We start from the raw sequence: 18391 nt of genomic DNA, 5'->3' as shown, positions 1-18391 counted from the left end.
AACATAAACCGTGTATCGTAGTCGCCCAGTTTAAGTTCTGGTTCTGTCGTGGTCCCAACTAAAGGGCGGCAGTCGTCGTGCCGCGTTCTGTTCGATATGGGACTCACAGCGACGTATACAACGCATGTAAAATACATTGTTTATTTACATAAAATTCGAACACGCGCTGCGCGACGACCACCGCGCTTAAACACCCAAGAGTTATTTATTCGGACAATGACTCAAATTAGACGTCTGATTATTATATTTTCACACGTACAGTGACACGCGTTCTACACTGACACGCGTTGCTAGGTCGCAGCACTGTCTTGTATCATATTAATAATAATAACAGAACCCCACACCCTCCCCGTGGCTTCGCTCGTGAAAGTACGGCAGCAGGATACAGCGCATCACTGGTGAAAACAACTTCCATACGCAATGAAAGCCACGGGGAGGGTATGGGGTTCTATCATAATACTTCATTATCACTGAAAACATTTTTCCCCTGAAATAAATTCCAGTGAAAATGCCATTGCCCTCATACTCTATTGAAACACAGCACAGTGAAAATTGGATTCACACGTTATGCTTGAAAACATGTCAGCAAAAATAAATTAAGTGAAATTCTACGTGACTTCATAAGAGTTGGAAATGAACAAATTACACCCGACCCTACCACTCCATACACAATGTAAACTACACCCCAAAACATCATTTCACCCAGTTGAAGTTATTCATTGCCTACATCAGTGACTTCAAAATATATGTTTCAATCCCAGGAATTTCACTCGCTATTAATTGCATGGGAGTGCCAGTCTTTCATGATTTTCTATTGTAATGTCAATGCGATTACTTGGAACATGAAGCTGTAACCACAGACCGTCAGGTGCTGTAACTAAATCTTGGTGTAAGCACCGGTTAGGTAATCTTGAACTTACTATGCATGTGAAGCCAGCTGAGAGGTATATCCAATCCTATAGATTTCTCATTGTTTGGTTACTATTTGCTGCAAATGCAACAAAAATCAATATAAAAATATTACCCACACAGTATTCTACAGGTTACTTGGTGACACAAGGAATCTGTTACTCCATGCGTGTCATCGACTTAACCACTTAGTAGATCTTATTTTTAAGATCAAACAAGATGATTATCCAATCCTTACTTCTTTCAGTCTCCTTCAATCTAGTAGGCCAGTAAACCTTCTTTGAAATATCTTACTTACAACCTAATGAACACATAAATATCTGTATCATGCGGGAAATATATTCATGACCGTCCAGTGGTAAAATACGGAGAAGTGACCACTACAACAAGACATGACAAGAAATATTTTTTTTTAGAAAACATTGTCTTTCTCCATCCAACTAAATGCACAAATAATGCAACACAATAATTATATAAAATACAATACTTTCTTTGTATTACTATATATATCGTTTTAAAATGTGTTGTCTCTAATGTTTTCCCGGTGTATGTTATGCTTGTACAATCTAAAAAGGCAAATCAGTACATAGTTAGACTTTTCGTCAATTTTTCGTTGAATTTGTCTATTATAATTTATTAAAAATGCAACAATATACGGCTTTTATATATCGACTAAATGGGAAAAAATACCATAGATCTGTTTTGGGTGGTAATGCGTTAGACCCTACTTTTGTGTGTAACAGATATCTAGCTTATAGTCAAACAACCGGAGCCCAGTCAAGCCTAATCAAGCTTCGAAAGGTTTTAGTTGTCTTGTAATTTGTGGTAGATTGTAAAAATTATTTACCTTTCCATTTAAAAAAAATATGAATATATTTCCTAGCTCACATATGCACCGAATTGTGTGCTGGTGCAGAAAGTAAGCCGTTATAAGTGCTGGAGAAGTTGCACAGCAGTGGTTGCTGGCGTCTAATGATGACACAACATTGTTATATAAGTAATGTCTTTATTTAACTTTTAAACCGACATTATCCCAGCCCTATACCTTTAAAATAATTTGTACACGGCTATTGTAAATTAGACCTTGGCTAAGCCCTGCAGCTTTAGTCAACTGGCAACGGCTTAGTTGACAAAGACGAAGAGATGGTTTTCTTATTGAACAAGTTGGCCAAAGAGTTCAACCCACATCATCAACAGGTCTCTAACGATTAGTAAACGACGACTCTAAACTAAAATAGTTTGATGTCAAAAGTAAATATCATTCTTTTGCCAATAGACACGAAGTAAAAGTGATATAATTACAATAATGGTTACGGGTAGTAAACGTGAATTAACACACGAATTATTGACATATAGATAAAAAAATATATAAAACTGAATGAATTTGAATTGCATATCTAAATTAGAAAAATGTAGGATATGTAGAACTGATATATACTAATAAAGGTTGTGATACGTCATTTTCTGTATAAAAGAGAGAATATTCCAATCTGTTCAATTATCTTAGGTTAAGTATGGCGAATATAAAATAAGGTCATACAACTTAATATAATTTCTATCGTAATTATGTGAAAAATAAAACAATGTTAGTCTGATACATTTCAATTAGCTTAAAGTCGTGGACTATTTTGAAAAAGCAGGACTATTTTACACATTTGAAAGAGATTGTTTGAGTTTTTAATATCATATATAGTAACCAACATCATCACAGTTGTTGACACGGGTATTGTCAACATTGGTTGACACATCTCAGCTCAGTACTCAATCTAAGTGCAGCGTATTGCATTGCCCACATGATCCAATGGCTTGATAAAAATTATAACTGTTTTGTGAAGAATAACAGAACTGAAGATATCATTAAAAAATGAAAAAAATCTTAAAGAGGTCCACCTGAGGTACCTATATATATATACTATCAAAACAATCGGACTTGCGGCTTTTAACAAGAAGTTAAAAATATGACAAAAATATTCATCAAAATTAGAGAATTGAAGATATCAGTATATTATATACACCAAGTATCAAAGCAATAACAATTGTAGTTTTCAAGAGGAAGTCGAAAAAATAAAACGTTGCCACGGACGACGGCGGACAATCAGCGGAGCTAAAAAAATGGCACGGTTTACTTATTTTTTTTTTTTTTGAAATCTATGAAATAAATAATTTCAACTATTAATTTAAGTGCAGATACTGTACATAACAAAATCACAAAGTGTCTGCAATAAAGTAGCAAACTTCAGGATTTTCTTGTAAACTTCAGCTGGGTTGGCGTTTCTGGTACTAATAATGACGTCAAAATTGCCTCAACGTCACATAAACTTTCAATCCAATAATTCTGTGAGATCTATAATATATATTATAATATATTTGATAATATAACTAGTTCAATCATCAGTAGCTGTGAATATCAATTTAAAAGCGATAACTCAATAACATTCATTCTCCTATTGAAAAAAAAGAGTTTATTGATTCAGAATTGCACACTATAGATTGCGTTTGATATATATATATATATATATATATATATATATATATATATATATATATATATATATATATATATATATATATATATATATATATATTACATAGATAATAGGCCGCCACCTGACATATAACGAAACTGCATGATTGGTAATATGTTATGCAAATGAAAACTATGAATTACGTTCCTGAATAGCATTTTCTCATCAGGTTGTGCTACCATAGTCTTGTATGTCAGAGAAGTGACATGCGATATTGGTTAAACATGTGCTTACCCTTGATAGTAACAGATGCATTTCCAGTTCTGCCAGTCTTTTTCCTAGCAATATGAACATACCAAAGATGTCAAATATTTAAAATCCAAAAAATCGTGACTTTATCCTAATTTACATTGTCAGTATATATTACACAGACAGTGATACAGGGTATACAATCCGTATTATATATAATGTACGTATGAGATTAAAGATGGAAGTGTAATTATAAGAGTGTAAAATGTAATTAAATAACCTTAAATCGTATACAATCGTGGTCATACTTTGCGGGATCAGTCTGAGTGAAACTGCTTATCCAACTTACCAAGGCACATTCTTGAGCCAAATCCAAATGGCAAGGAAACAAAAGGATGGCGTGTTTCTCCATTCTGTCTGAGCCACCGATCAGGTTTGAACTGGAGAGGGTCTTCAAAATATCTGGGATCTTTGCCCATCATTAAAATTTGCCCAGATATGACTTTCTAAATGAATAAGAATTACAATTGTAAAACAATAACTACGTGGATGAATTTGGTGGTTTTGATATGCGAACGTGCGATGGCAGTATTTAATTAGACATTATTTTAACATTTCTTCTTTACTAAAACATAAAGTTAATTTGTGCAAGCATGAAAAGCGTCACAATATGATTACCTACTTCAAATGTTTGAGTGGCCAGGAATGTCAGAAGAACACTAAACAACCACCAACCATATAATTTCAGAACAATCAAAACAACAACATAATGCTGCTTTTGATAAACGCGGTAAACCACAATAACGACACAAAATAATTGTGTACATTCAATAACCAGCACCAAGTTACTCGCACATCATATTGTTTTACATACCCCTGCTGGAATTCGATATCCTCTCAGTACTATGTCCTTATCTAATCTTCTACTTATACTTATGGCTGGCGGGTACAATCTACAATATATGTCAACACAATTTTTGTCATAAATATGCGTTCATTGTAAATAAATGTTTCTAACAAATACATCTCTTCAAAGTCATAAGATAGTGCTTGAAAGTACAAGTTAATAGGTTGTTGATTTTGTTGGTCGATGCATCTAGAACGCGGAGTAAGTTGTAAAGAAAACATTTTAATAGGATTACAGAGTTAATAAAATGTTGAACACGACTCGTTCCGTTATGATATGTCTTAAAAATATATAAGCCCCATAAAATAAAACAATTATTATAAAATAAAATTGAGCTATATGTATATAGTTCAGTAGTTTGTCGCATGCTAAATACAAGAGCGAATAATAAGCAAATAAATAGTATTATTATCATTGTAGTTCATTTTTATTACAACATGGGCAAATTCCTTGTGTACATAATCGCGGTATATTGTATTTCAACTCAGTGTATGACCATACACATTACCTCAATGTTTCTTTCACTACACTTTTCAAATATGGCATGCGATCGATGTGTTTAGGCATTGGTATCTCATTGTCGGGAATAACTTTCTTCACTTCTTGGTGAAGACGTTCCTGAGCATCCGGATTACTAGCCAGCATGTAAATACACCATAGCGTTGTATTGGAAGTCTTACAAGTAATAATAATAATAAAGTTGATGATAAAATTGTAAGTAAATTACGGAAATAACACTGAATATACGAGGTAAAATGTATCTACTGCACTGTAGATGTAAGTTGAACTGATGCAAATGTACGTCATCGAATCGCTTAGCTACACGTACCAATACATTTCCACTTATGAACTGGCATCCCCCAATTCATTTTCAATCAAAAAGTATAATACACAGATTATATATGTCTATATGTTTGGCACATTCTGTATATTTGTCAAAGTAATCTAGAATAAAAGTTTGAAATATGCACGCACATGCACAGGCACGTGCAGACTGTCACGACAAACTCAAGGACTTTCGTTTTTTATTTCACAGGCGAAAGTTAAAACGCACAATACAGGAGATGTTCCATGACTTACTTATCAAACCTCAAAGTTTTCTTTCATGATACAATATATTAAACATTCATTAATTTGGTTAAAGACATACATACAGACAACAGACAGACAGACAAATACAACAAACTTACTGTATCAACTGCAGCAGCCAATAGTTCAGTACAATTAGCATATATTTCTTCCACACTTATTTTGTTTTGCTGAACTAAGTATGTCAGAAAATCTGCCTTTTTCTCTGTCTGATTGTCATTTTTCAGTTCCTTGTAGACTCTGTTTATTTTGTCATCAATCAATTTCTTTGCTAAAAAGAGAAAACATTACCTTAGAGTAAAAGTCATGCTGAATGTACTGGAGAAGAGAATCGCAAAGCATGCCGGAGATGACCAAACAATCACATTGAATTTAGTGTATTATGAATCAAAACATTTCGTTGATATGTATTGGTTTGAGGTATATTGAATCAACTGGAAATCAATTAAATATGAAAAATCGATTATCAAATGTGCAAATTAGGTGAACTTTAGTTTTCACAAAAGCACACTGAGCATTGAGTAAATTCAAAAATAACAGAGCAGCTTTGTCGGGTCCAGGTTTGAAGTCTGAGTTTGCCTTAATACGTATATACTAATAGTTAAGTTATTCAAGAATATGGTTGGGTCATACATGTTACATGTCAAATTACATCCATAGCAGAAGTGCTGCTAATGGAAATCATAAGTAAGAGATTTGACCTGAATTGCAATAATTACCACTGGTGACTCCTTCGATACCTTCCAATCACCAAAGAAATTAAAGCTTGGTAATGTCTCAGTTTGTACTGCGCAACAGTCAAAGTCACCATCTATGCTTATATGAGACCCATATCTCGCGCATGCGTGGCGCTACGAACATCGCCATTTGAGCATGGGTAGTGTTACAGTTTTTGCGCTGGTATTCGTAATATACTTAAGTGGCCCTGACATCTTGGGGCATAAACCTAGTGGTTTTGATAACCTAAGAGGCATCTTGGGGGATATGTACTCAGTGACCATGATATCGTGGGACATACACTCCTGGTATCCAAATAAATGCATAAATATACTGGTTGTGATATATTAGGGGACGTGTATTTGGTGGCTATGATATCTTAAAGGCATAAACCAAGTGGCCCTGTCATCTTAGGGGACATGTACTCAGTGGCCCTGACATTGTGTGCGTCATGTATTCAGTGACCCTGATTTGACTGGGGCATAAACCCAGTGTCCCTGAGATCTCGAGGACACACACTCAGTGGCCCTGAAATCTGGGGCATAAATCTAGTCGCCATTACACCTGGGGGATAGATTATATGGCCCTGGCACCTAGAGGACATTTACTTAGTTACATGGCTTGCTATGAATTTCTAAAATGCACATTTTGCTTTTTGATTGGTCAAAGCGGCGAACATTTTTTTATCACCATTTGTGTTCATATAAATATTTGATTTGTTCGTTCTTTTCATTACTTTCATTGATATCAGAAATGAGGAAATCAAGAACATACTACCCTACAGTGGCAAATTTTAAGCGAATCCAATTATCCTGAAATAGTTCCAATTGTGTTATATGTAAGAAAGTAAGGTTAGAAGAGCATTCAGTAAAAATTTCATCTACCTATCTTTTAATTCTTGGAAGCTGCCTATCGACAACCAATTGTCGCTTAGCAACCATGTTGCACTTTAAAATACAATCACAATACTCCCGAGTCATTAATATTGTTTCCAAGTTTCATCTAAATTGATCAAATTCAAAGAGGACAAGTGACTGGGACAAATAAATGCGATAAGAATAACGGTCAAGCTGGTTTTGCACTTGGACTACTAATATTCAATTCCTGCCTTTAGTTGTACCCGGAAAATCTAAAAAATCGTCTCAAGATTCTCCTAAACCAATATATTTATTTAATGAAAATTTAATTCAATGTTGTGAAATTCAATTTCATTAATTTGACATTACATATACGTTTCTAATAGAACATACTTATGCTCCTTGGAATGTAAATGAGGTGTATGGCTATAGAATATAGGCTCCATCAAATTAACTGAACGTACCATAATCAAATATGGTATCCCAAGCCTTGGTGTGTCTTTTCCAATAATTAGTATTCAGTATCCTATGATATTTCACCGGAATCACCATCAATGGCATCAAATCCTTGAAGATACCATGTACAGATTCAATAAACTCCTCCTCTTCAATGTGAAGATTATCATCAAGCAGATTTAGTCGACTATCCAATAACACACTCCCACCAGCTACGATTGGAAGAAAACATATGATTAGTGGAAACTCTGAACATCGGGGCATTCATATTTGTGGTTTGTGAACCACAATTGCATCATAAAAAGTTTCAGTCTTACCATCCATGGCATACTTGAACAAATCTTGTTCAATGCTATGTACAACAAAGTTTTCATCTGTGAGACGTTTTCTCTCTATTCTGTCTACAAAGGAGGTTACCACGGAATTAATAGTCGGCGCATATTCAACCACTTCTTTGGGGCGTAACATTCGTTTACTGACTGCCAATCGATTGCGTTTCCAGACTTGATTTTCCCTAGAAAAGTATATGAAATGTACATAGATCATCGAAGAAATGTCATATATGTCGGCCAGTTAATGACTGGCATGTAATTCCCACTACCATCGGACAGCTGTAAGTTTCTAGAGATCTCGTACTGTGAAATTTATTGGACCGTGCTGTGAAAAATACTAATAATTTCTGTCAATTTCTTTCAATGCTGGCTCAGAATTTTGACGTAGATAGATAGTGAGTATGAAATGTGGTGTGTAGATGGAAAAAACACAAACAGAAGATGGGGCCAGTGTTCAGTCATCCACTAGGAGAATAAATGAAAACCTCTCTAAGCCTGGGCCGATGTTGTAGTCATAATTAGTGCAGTCATTTGCTAAACCTAAAACTGGGGGAATATTTAATAATATTATGTGGCCTATATGGAAGCACTCAGGAATAAACAGGTGCAGTTAACGGAGCTGTTCGTGAAAAAATGTGTTCGCAAGGGATATTTAGCGGGCAGGCAAAATATAACATCTTCAGTGGGAGGGAATTAAAAATAGGGTTTCTCAGAGGGGAATTCCAGTAGGAGAAGATTTTTATTCAGAGGGCAGGCCAGTTCCATTTTTAGATTGAGCGGGTAAGGGCAAAATCACTGATTGTACATTGTATTTTTCAGAAGTGCAAAATTTGAACTTGGGTACAACTCTTAAAAAAAGTGTTGCCGGTGAAATGGGTCATGGGGAACAAAAAATGAGTGGGGAAAGGGCAGTGGGAGCAAATCCGAGTGGAGAGAAGGCAGCGAGGAACAAAAACTGAGTGGGAAGAGGGCAGTGGGAGCAAAACCGAGTGGGGAGAAAGCAGCGGGGAACAAAAACTGAGTGGGGAGAGGGCAGTGGGAGCAAAAACAGTGGGAGAGCAATTTAATTTGGTTGAGAGGGGGGAGTTGCGAACAGATTGACCTCTCCCCTCCAAGTTAAATTAAGCCTTAATAATAATCATAAAATAAGTTACTGCTGATCAAACATAAATACTAAACATTTTTGAAAATTTACTCGTTGACTGCACCTGAATAAACAGTATTGTCGTGAACAACCACGTCACGAAGCTAATCCACCAAGAAAATGGATTGTTATGCGATGTGATTGAGCCCCTTACAATATAATTACAATGTTTGTGAGTTTTGCTGGGTTTTTACAAAAGACGGGACTTCTTCATATCAAAATCAATTCGCCTTGTAAGGGCTTATTGGAAGTTTCCCTAGGGAAGTTGTTATATTTTTTGATGAAGTGCGCTAATCATTACAATGGCTTGGTGATATAGGCTTTAACCAATTCACACGTAAACATTATCTACAATATTATGCTTAGGTGGGGCACTAAACAAAACAAGTCATCAGGAAGATGCCTAATCCACACCTGTGGCAGGTAAGAGGATGGAGCTTTGAAAAGTTATTGTAACATTAGAAAAAATATATTGAGAACTAGTATAATGTATGTGCTGGTAAGTTTGTTAGCACGAAAAAAGTGGGTTCCTTGTTTATAATATCAGCAGACTTTGTCAAAGTCGTCATTTTTGTTCTTATAAGACCCATACCTCGTGCATGCGTGGCGCGGAGCGATCACCGTCATTTAAAGCGGGAGGATCGTCACCTACGCACGCGCGGGAATTGAGTCCCAAGCGACGATAACAACACACGCTAAAATCGAAAAAGCTCATGGGTAGATGCTTGTTTGTAAACAATGACACGCTATGGCCACCTGGCGCATGTGCAGGTGACGCTTTAAGAAACAATTACATGGGCAAAGCACAGTGACTGTGGGCAAATCTAGGCTAATGTCACAACTAGGGATTGGGACCATGGAGAATGATGACACGTACGAGTCGAACTGCGCACTACGTCTGTTTCTCGATATTGAACTACATTAAAAAACGTGAAATATAAGTTTGAACATGGGATAAATGATCTTGCGTGGGTTTCAAAAAACTTGTCATTGATGACCTCAAGGAAAAGGTTGTTGACCTCGTTACATGCTTGACTTTCAATAACCATAATCATTGTCTGGACAATTACAATAGAAACACTATTCACCTTATACCCAGATAATATGGCTACCGAGCATTGTTGTGGGCCTTTTAAAACAAAGATTTAACATTTCACGAACAAAACCAGTTTGTATTTGCGAACTCGAATTCTAGTTTTGTAGGTCATGAGGGTAACATGTGATATAAACAAATACTTACGTTAACAGTACGCCCTTTGCTTTTCCTCTGTAGTCTCGATATGCTACCCATGGGGAAATGTCAATTCTTCGTGGATATTTTCCTTCATCCCTAAGTACTTTCTCAAAGTCCTTTGGGTCCAGCAGTAAAATATTTTCAAAAGACCCAAAACCACTGTTAACAATGTCGCCGTGTTTGTCATGCAACTCTTTGTATAACAACCATGGTTTCTGGAAAGACCTGTGCACTATCATGTCGTATAAGGCTTTGATCGTCATACGGATGTTTTTTGGTGGACCTGGTATGCTTTTAAAAGGTTTCGCTTCTGCAAGGGAGACATCCTGCTCGTCGACAGATATCTGAAAGTTTGACGTGGCAAGATTTCGCAGTAGCTGAGGCGAAGACGGTGGCACACATCGAGTGACGAACAATCTGCTTGCAGCCATTTTGTTCATGCAGACCAGTTAACCTAATATGATTGAGAACAATAGCATGGAAGGAGTTCACATACAGTACAAGACAAGAGTTGTTACTTTTTGTCGTTTGTATGATCATATGATCATAAATGACGTAACTAAGCATACGTCACGTGATTAATTATTCATGAGATGTTCGATTCAACCAAACAAATGAGTAACAATAAATTAACGCCATAATTGTTTATATCGGGAGCAATGACAGTAATAAACGCCCCTGCGACACGAGATGCTGAACTGTTCGAGTTACGGATATTGATTTACGAACATCGGGTTACAAAAATGACCACGCCAATATTTTAGAAACAACACCTACTTTTGCAAAACCACGCCCAAATTGTAACTCGATGTTCAATTAACACTTAACAGAACTTCGAGTTACGGGCAATATATATTTTAGTTTTTGTTAAACGTCCACATTTACTAACTCGAACTATAAAGGGCGGTAGCCGTCGCGCCACGCATGCGCGATATATATGGGTCTCATATAAATAAAGACGGCGACTTTGACTGTTGCGCAGATCAACGAGTACAAACTGAGACGTAAGCTTTAATTAGGTAATTTTTAGGTGATTGGAAAGTATCGAAGGAGTCACCGGCGGTATTCAGTGCAAGTCGCACCCAGGTCAAAATTAATACTTGTGATTTCCATTAGAAGAACGCATTGGATTGTGGGACAATTAATGTTTTCCAACACAAATGTCGCACATGCGTGGCGCGACGATTACCGCCCTTTAATTATCAGTTAGCCCACAGTCCCTCTATCCCTCTATAGAGGGACGGTGGTTAGCCGAACTTCGAGTTACGGGCAATATAAGTTTTTTGTTTTGTTTTATATTTCCCGTAATTCGAAGTTAGGTTAACTGATAATTAAAATTTGAGATACTAAATTTACGCGTTAAACAAAACTATGTTGCCAGTAATTCGAAGCATCTCCAGCGACTTACATAGTCTGCGGTGCCTCGCTCATAATCGACGTCTTGTCCAATATGGCGCTATTGATCGTTTATTTAAAGTTATATTACAGAATTCAGCCAGGTTATCAATTCCGTTAAAATAATTATATATACATATTGTATCTCGGGAGTTAAGGCGGCCGGAATACGGTATATAAAACAAACAGAGTCTATACCTACATCTGAGATAATCAGATTACCGATAGCGTCCGAGTTGCCGCACTTTAACAAAGTAATACTGCGAATTTTGCAAATAGGTAGTTGTTTGCAGCCCAATCGCGAGTTGTGTGTTGTCGCAGTGTATATGTGTTACGTGACTCTTTTTGTACAGAAGGACAATTGGCCGGTGACTGTCGAAATCGCACCTGATTCGTATCTTTATAAATTAGTAAATTACATGTTGCTTTCAACTACAAACCATGTGCTTAGCTAATTCAATAGAGTTATCATGATCTGAAAATTGGTTCGAATCCAGAGTGTTGAGTCGTTTGAGAACTAGCTAGTATTGCTGAAACAAACAAAAAAACAGTATTCAGATATTCTGGGAGAAACACCTAAACGCTAATTTGGATAATTTTCAGATAATGAACCCAATGACACTAATACTTTCCTGATAACTTTATAGTTCATTGGGATTTTCCTGATTGTTTAGTTAATCTGTTCGTTAATTTATAACTCCGTTAAAACACCTAATAATATGTTACTTGAACTTCACTGTACAGTTACATTCACTTTCCGATAATACTTTTCACAATCATTTTAAAATCTCCTCCACACGAGCAGATACATGGGTGAGCAGCCATCAATAAGATATTTCATAGTTGATATATAATAGTTAATCATATTTGGAAAATAAGGAATACTGCAATTACTGGCGAATTTGATTGAATAAGAGTGTGGACATTAGATTCAAACATGTGTACAATATAAATGCTTGTTTCTATTAAAGCAGGGGAGTCGTCACCTGCGCATGCGTCAGATGGCCATAGCGTGTCATTGTCTACAAACAAGCGTCTACCCATGAGCCTTTGCGATTTTAGCGTGTGTTGTTATCGTCACTTGGGACTCAATTCCTGCGCGTGCGCAGGTGACGACCCTCCCGCTTTATCTTATAGAAAATCATTTTTCTTACAACTTTCACAATTAATTTTTAATCATTTTCTACCGGATACATGCGAGTGATAGAATATTCTGAATATAACAATAAGTTAGACGGATACACGCAGGTTTATATCAATCAATACCAAATTATAATTGTTGATAATAACTTAACCCGAAGTGTTGCTTGAAGGCCATTAATTGAACACACTTTAAGATTTTTTAGTAAACTTCAGCTGCGTTGGCTTGTCGGGTACTAATAATGATGTCAGCATCGGTTCAACGTCTTTTAAGCTCTCAATCCAATAATTCTTTGAAATCTGGTTTGAAAATGAAACAAAATAGAAATTTATAACTGAATTTGGTTCCACATTCAATATACATACATTCATCTCGTTTTGAAATAAATACAATTGGCACACAAAGAAACGAATTTACATATGTCCTTAATAACATTATTCTTCGGGAACCGTTAAAGTATTGTATGTCGAACTATAACATGTACGGATGTATGCTTACCCTTGCCAGTAACAATCTCATTTCCAGTTCTGCCAGCCGTCTCCCTAGTGATAAACATACATTATCAGTATTCGTGTTAGTTATATTTAGGCTAATACAAATTTATTTTTAAAATGTTATATATGCGTAATGGCCTTTAGTTGGCATGATATGTACGTTTGGAAATATGTTTTTGTAATTACTGGATCATAGACAGTCATAGTCATACATACTGAAATTAGAAACATTATCATTAACCTGCAGATCAGACTTACCAACGCACATCCTTGGACCAAATCCAAATGGCAAAGCAACAAATGGATGGTGTATTTCTTCATTCTCTCTGAGCCACCGATCAGGTTTGAACTGGAGAGGGTCTTTAAAATATCTGGGATCTCTGCCCATCATTAAAACTTGCCCAGACATTGCCATCTAAAAAATAACTTTCAAATAGTTCATGTGGATATGTTTGGTAATGGTAATATCATGTAGGTTTTGAACAATGTGTATGAGATTATATATTATTATGAAGAACAACTGTAGGCTATGATAGTGCATTTCCGATTTTCGAAGAAATGGCGCAATATTGTTGGGCTACTATCAAAGGTAATTGTAATTACAACTTTCAAGTCAAAATTAAAGGCAAGCATTTCAGAATATAATCATAATGATATTAGATTAGATGTGACACGAATATAATTATTCAGGTGATGCAAGATAAATATTCAATGAGCAATCAATTACCATATCATATCATAGTAATCGTCAGTCATGCCCATAATTGCATCACAGACAGAAAGTGTACATTTCACAATCAAGTACAAAACTGTTTACATACCCCTGCTGGAATTCGATAGCCTTTTAGTTCTATGTCTTTATCTAATTTTCTACTAATATTTAGAGCTGGCGGATACATTCTGCAATAGTAGGTGTCAAGAAAGTTATAATATTACGTCTTTCGCATAAGATATATCCGTAGAGGGCGTGAATCTAACATCAAAAGTTGTGATTAACGACCTTATACCACGACAATCCGACAAAAAAGTGACATAAATGCACTAACAATACTTTGCCTTGTTATGGCCAATGAAACTGTGTCATTTTATAAAACCAAACGGTTCAATTCAGTGTTTTGTCGGACATATATGCGGGCAAATGCTTTCTTCAAACATCGTCATGTAACTTTTTTAGTCAACAGTTGAAGAAGAACTCTCAATCTTCTAAAATTCCAAACTTGACTTGTCCAAGTTCGGAATGGTTCTGTATATATATACAGAATTGCGATTTACTAATCAGTGCATGAACTAAAATTAATATGCATGCGTTAACTAATATTCATATAAAGGCAAAACTGTGAGTTCTTAACTATATATAGAATCAAATGGCCAAGATGATTGTATAAATACCTTAATGTTTCTTTCACGACACTTTTCAAATATGGCATGTGATCGATGTGTTTAGGCATTGGTATCTCATTGTCTGGAATGACTTTTTTCACTTCTTGGTGAAGACGTTCCTGTGCATCCGGGTTACTAGCCAGCATGTAAATACACCAAAGCGTCGTATTGGAAGTCTGACAATATTAATTAATAGTATCAGCATAATATTAAATACATTTCACATGACCAATCTGTCACCAACTCTTCTAACTATAGTCGTGACAAGTCTCCCACTTGCCACTAGGCATTCTAAGGCCAGACCATTACATAAGTTGCTTTGCCATTATTTGGAAGAAACTCCAGGGGCGGTAAGATTTTTTTTCATGAATTCATAAAGAAAATGCATAAACAAATCTCAGGTTTTCACTATTACTTAATGCTAAATGGGATAATTTATTGGAAACACAGGTAAAAAAGTATACTGGAATACTATTTCAATACATCTTCTGATATTTTTAGGCGTGATTGTAATATAGAAAATTTTAAATTCAATTTTAAGTATTGTGTCATTCATCGATTGAAATACAAATGAAAACAACTGCCTTGTTCTGTGGTGGATGTATAGATTATAGGCAATGGAAATACCTACACTTAATTTATATAATTAAAAATATAAAATTATATACACTGGAAGTAGGAAAATGTTGAATTAGTAAAATCATAAATTTAACCAAGGTTTCCTTTCATGATACTAACAACATATTACACATTTATTAATTGTGTGAATGTCTGTTTGTTTGTTTGTTTGTTTGTTTGTTTGTTTGTTTGTCCGTTCGTTTGTTACAGACAGACAGACTAAGACAAACATGAAAAACTTACTGTATCAACTGCAGCAGCCAATAGTTCAGTACAATTAGCATATATTTCTTCCACACTTATTTTGTTTTGCTGAACTAAGTATGTCAGAAAATCTGCCTTTTTCTCTGTCTGATTGTCATCTTTTAGCTCTTCATAGACTCTGTTTATTTTGTCGTCAATCAATTTCTTTGCTAAAAAAACGAAATACATTAGCTTAGAAGGAAGTCATGCTAAAAGACTAGTCGCAAAGCATGCTGGGTATAACCAAATAATTACATTCAATTTAGTGTATTATGAATCGAAACACTACCGTAACGTTGCATACTAGTATGTATTGGTTCGAGGTATATTTAATCAACTTAATATCAATTAAATATGCAAATTAGCTTATTAAATACGCTTAAATGTGCAAAGGTAATTAACCATTATAGTGACGACAACAATTCAGACTCAATACAATTAAATTGCAATTCATTTTAATTAATTAGATCCATTAATTTGCAATTCTATATAGAATCTCGGGACTTATGTCATATCCACTGTAAAAAACAACTAAACGTACCATAATGAAATATGGTATCCCAAGCCTTTGTGTGTCTTTTCCAAGATTTAGTATTCAGCATCTTATGTAATTTTGTTGGAATCATCATCATCGGCGCAAACTCTTCGAATATAGCATGTACAGATTCAATAAATGCTTCCTCTTCAATGTGGAGATTATCGTCTAACAGTTTTAGTCGACTATCCAATAACACACTGCCTGCAGCTAAAATTGTGAACAGAAAGTATATGATTTATTGAGGAAATACTGGACGTCAGGGTATTCATGTATTTGTATTATGTGGACCGGAATCACTTTAATAAAGAAATTCAGCCTTACCATCCATGGCATACTTGAACAAATCTTGTTCAATGCCATGTACAACACAGTTTTCATCTGTGAGACGTTTTCTTTCCATTCTGTCTACAAAGTCGGTTACCACGGAATTAATAGTCGGCGCATATTCAACCACTTCTTTGGGATGTAACATTCGTTTACTGACTGCCAAACGGTTGCGTTTCCAGATTTGATCTTCCCTAAAAAGGCAATATGGAAAATTAGCAGATCATCGAACCAATTTGAGGAGGAAGTGATAAAGTTGAGCAGAAGCAATATCATATTTTGCTGTCTAGTTGATTACTGGCTGGCTGGTAATTTCCACTGCCATCAGAAACCTAGAGATCTAACGAGTACATAGGGATCTCGCACTATGCGGTAACAAATATTAAAAACGGTTGTTGATAAATGGCGGCTATTGGCCTCAGCCTCAGATTTGATGTCCTTTGTAGTTTGATGTTTTCTTTTACATTACGTATGCAAGGATATGGCAATTTACATATCCCGGATGTCATGACATCAACGCAGTAATGAGATGCACTAATAACACGTGGTACGCCTATATCATTCCTGACCGAGTTTACACTACCGAATTAAACGCCCCAAAACTTATTTTCAACGTAGACTTACATATGCCTCTTGTTTATTTTTTGTTGTTGCTTTTTACAATAAAATAATATGAATGTATAAATGGCGAAAGCCGGGTTACCGCGAAAGCCGGGTCTTGTTTATTTCGCGGTAACTCGGTTAGTCCAATTTCAGCGCGGGTAACACATTTTTAATAATACGCACAAAACTACAAATGTATTTTAATTTCTTTTCAAACTCGTTTTTTAATGTGGAAAATTTCGATCAAGAAATCCTTTCATATTGTTTGGACTCATTTAAGAGACAATTTTCAAAAGAAGTGACTAAAATATCACACAAACATCGAATAACGGCAACGACATGCAAACTAATGTGTTCTCTGTTCTCTCGTCCAGTGTATTGTATGTGTGTATACTGTATCTTATGTTTTAACATTGCAGTATCATAATACAAGAAAGCTTCTGAATAACTCAGGCCGTACTGAAATGATAGAAGAATGTATGATGTGGAAGACAAATGTAAATTCAACCAAGATTATGATCATGATAATTATACCTGCATTGAAGATCAACTGCAATCCTGGATGTTCAGGTTGCATAGACCACAATTAAATAAATGTATTTTCAGAGTGTTTCGGGAAATTCTTTCATTTTAGTGGTTCATAAACGTAATTAGAACCTGTTTTGTTTGAATAAAATTGTGTGTCGCATATTGAATTAACATATTTTATCTCGCTTAAAATATCTCCAGGTCCAGCAACTAAATAATGTTGTGCACAACCCCGTGAGCTCAAAAGTCAATAAATTACACAGACCTGATATAACATATTATAATTTACTACGATGATATGTGATAACAAACAAACCTACGTTAACAGTACGCCCTTTGCCTTTCCTCTGTATTCTCTGTATGCTATCCATGGAGTGAATTCAAGTCTTCGCGGATATTTCCCTTCATTCCTTAGCACTTTCTCAACGTCTTTCGGGTCCAACAACAAAACAGATTCGAAAGACGACCCAAAACCGCTGTAAACAATATCGCCGTATTCGTCATGCAACTCTTTGAATAACACCCATGGTTTTCGGATAGTTCCACTGACTAACATGTCGTATGTTGATTTAATTGTCGTAAGGATGTTTCTTGGCGGACCTGGTATGCTCTCAAAAGGTTTCGCTTCCAGGAGAGAGAAATCCTGCCCGGTGGCGGGTTGAGTGGAGATCTGAAGAGTTGGTCTAGACGTAGAAAGGATCTGCAGCCGTGAAGCCGGTGACACACACCGAGTGACAAACAATCTGCTTGCAGCCATGTTGTACACAA

The 18391-nt window shown here is 35.8% G+C and overlaps 2 protein-coding genes across 2 annotated transcripts; both read right to left on the bottom strand.

Moving 5' to 3' along the window:
• Nucleotides 1-1895: 1895 nt before the first annotated feature.
• Nucleotides 1896-10851, bottom strand: LOC102804255 (1,25-dihydroxyvitamin D(3) 24-hydroxylase, mitochondrial-like). The gene is made up of 9 exons (XM_006819392.3): nt 10366-10851; nt 7967-8163; nt 7658-7861; nt 5721-5890; nt 5039-5205; nt 4498-4576; nt 3973-4129; nt 3669-3712; nt 1896-3253 (listed from the first exon to the last, which is right to left on the bottom strand). Exons 1-9 carry the CDS (start codon nt 10797-10799, stop codon nt 3146-3148), a joined length of 1560 nt encoding a protein of 519 aa, XP_006819455.3. The 5' UTR covers nt 10800-10851; the 3' UTR covers nt 1896-3145.
• Nucleotides 10852-12898: 2047 nt separating this feature from the next.
• On the bottom strand, nt 12899-18391 carry LOC100372479 (1,25-dihydroxyvitamin D(3) 24-hydroxylase, mitochondrial-like). Its single transcript, XM_002737090.3, has 9 exons — nt 17944-18391; nt 16490-16686; nt 16172-16375; nt 15631-15800; nt 14779-14945; nt 14211-14289; nt 13648-13804; nt 13394-13437; nt 12899-13194 (listed from the first exon to the last, which is right to left on the bottom strand). The coding sequence occupies exons 1-9, from the start codon at nt 18378-18380 to the stop codon at nt 13087-13089; spliced, it is 1563 nt and encodes a 520-aa protein (XP_002737136.1). The 5' UTR covers nt 18381-18391; the 3' UTR covers nt 12899-13086.

Source organism: Saccoglossus kowalevskii, chromosome 1, assembly GCF_978046115.1.
Source record: "Saccoglossus kowalevskii chromosome 1, keSacKowa6.1, whole genome shotgun sequence".
Lineage (NCBI taxonomy): Eukaryota > Metazoa > Hemichordata > Enteropneusta > Harrimaniidae > Saccoglossus > Saccoglossus kowalevskii.
Note: the sequence above shows the minus strand (reverse complement) of the source record. Positions and strands in the feature narration are given on the sequence as shown.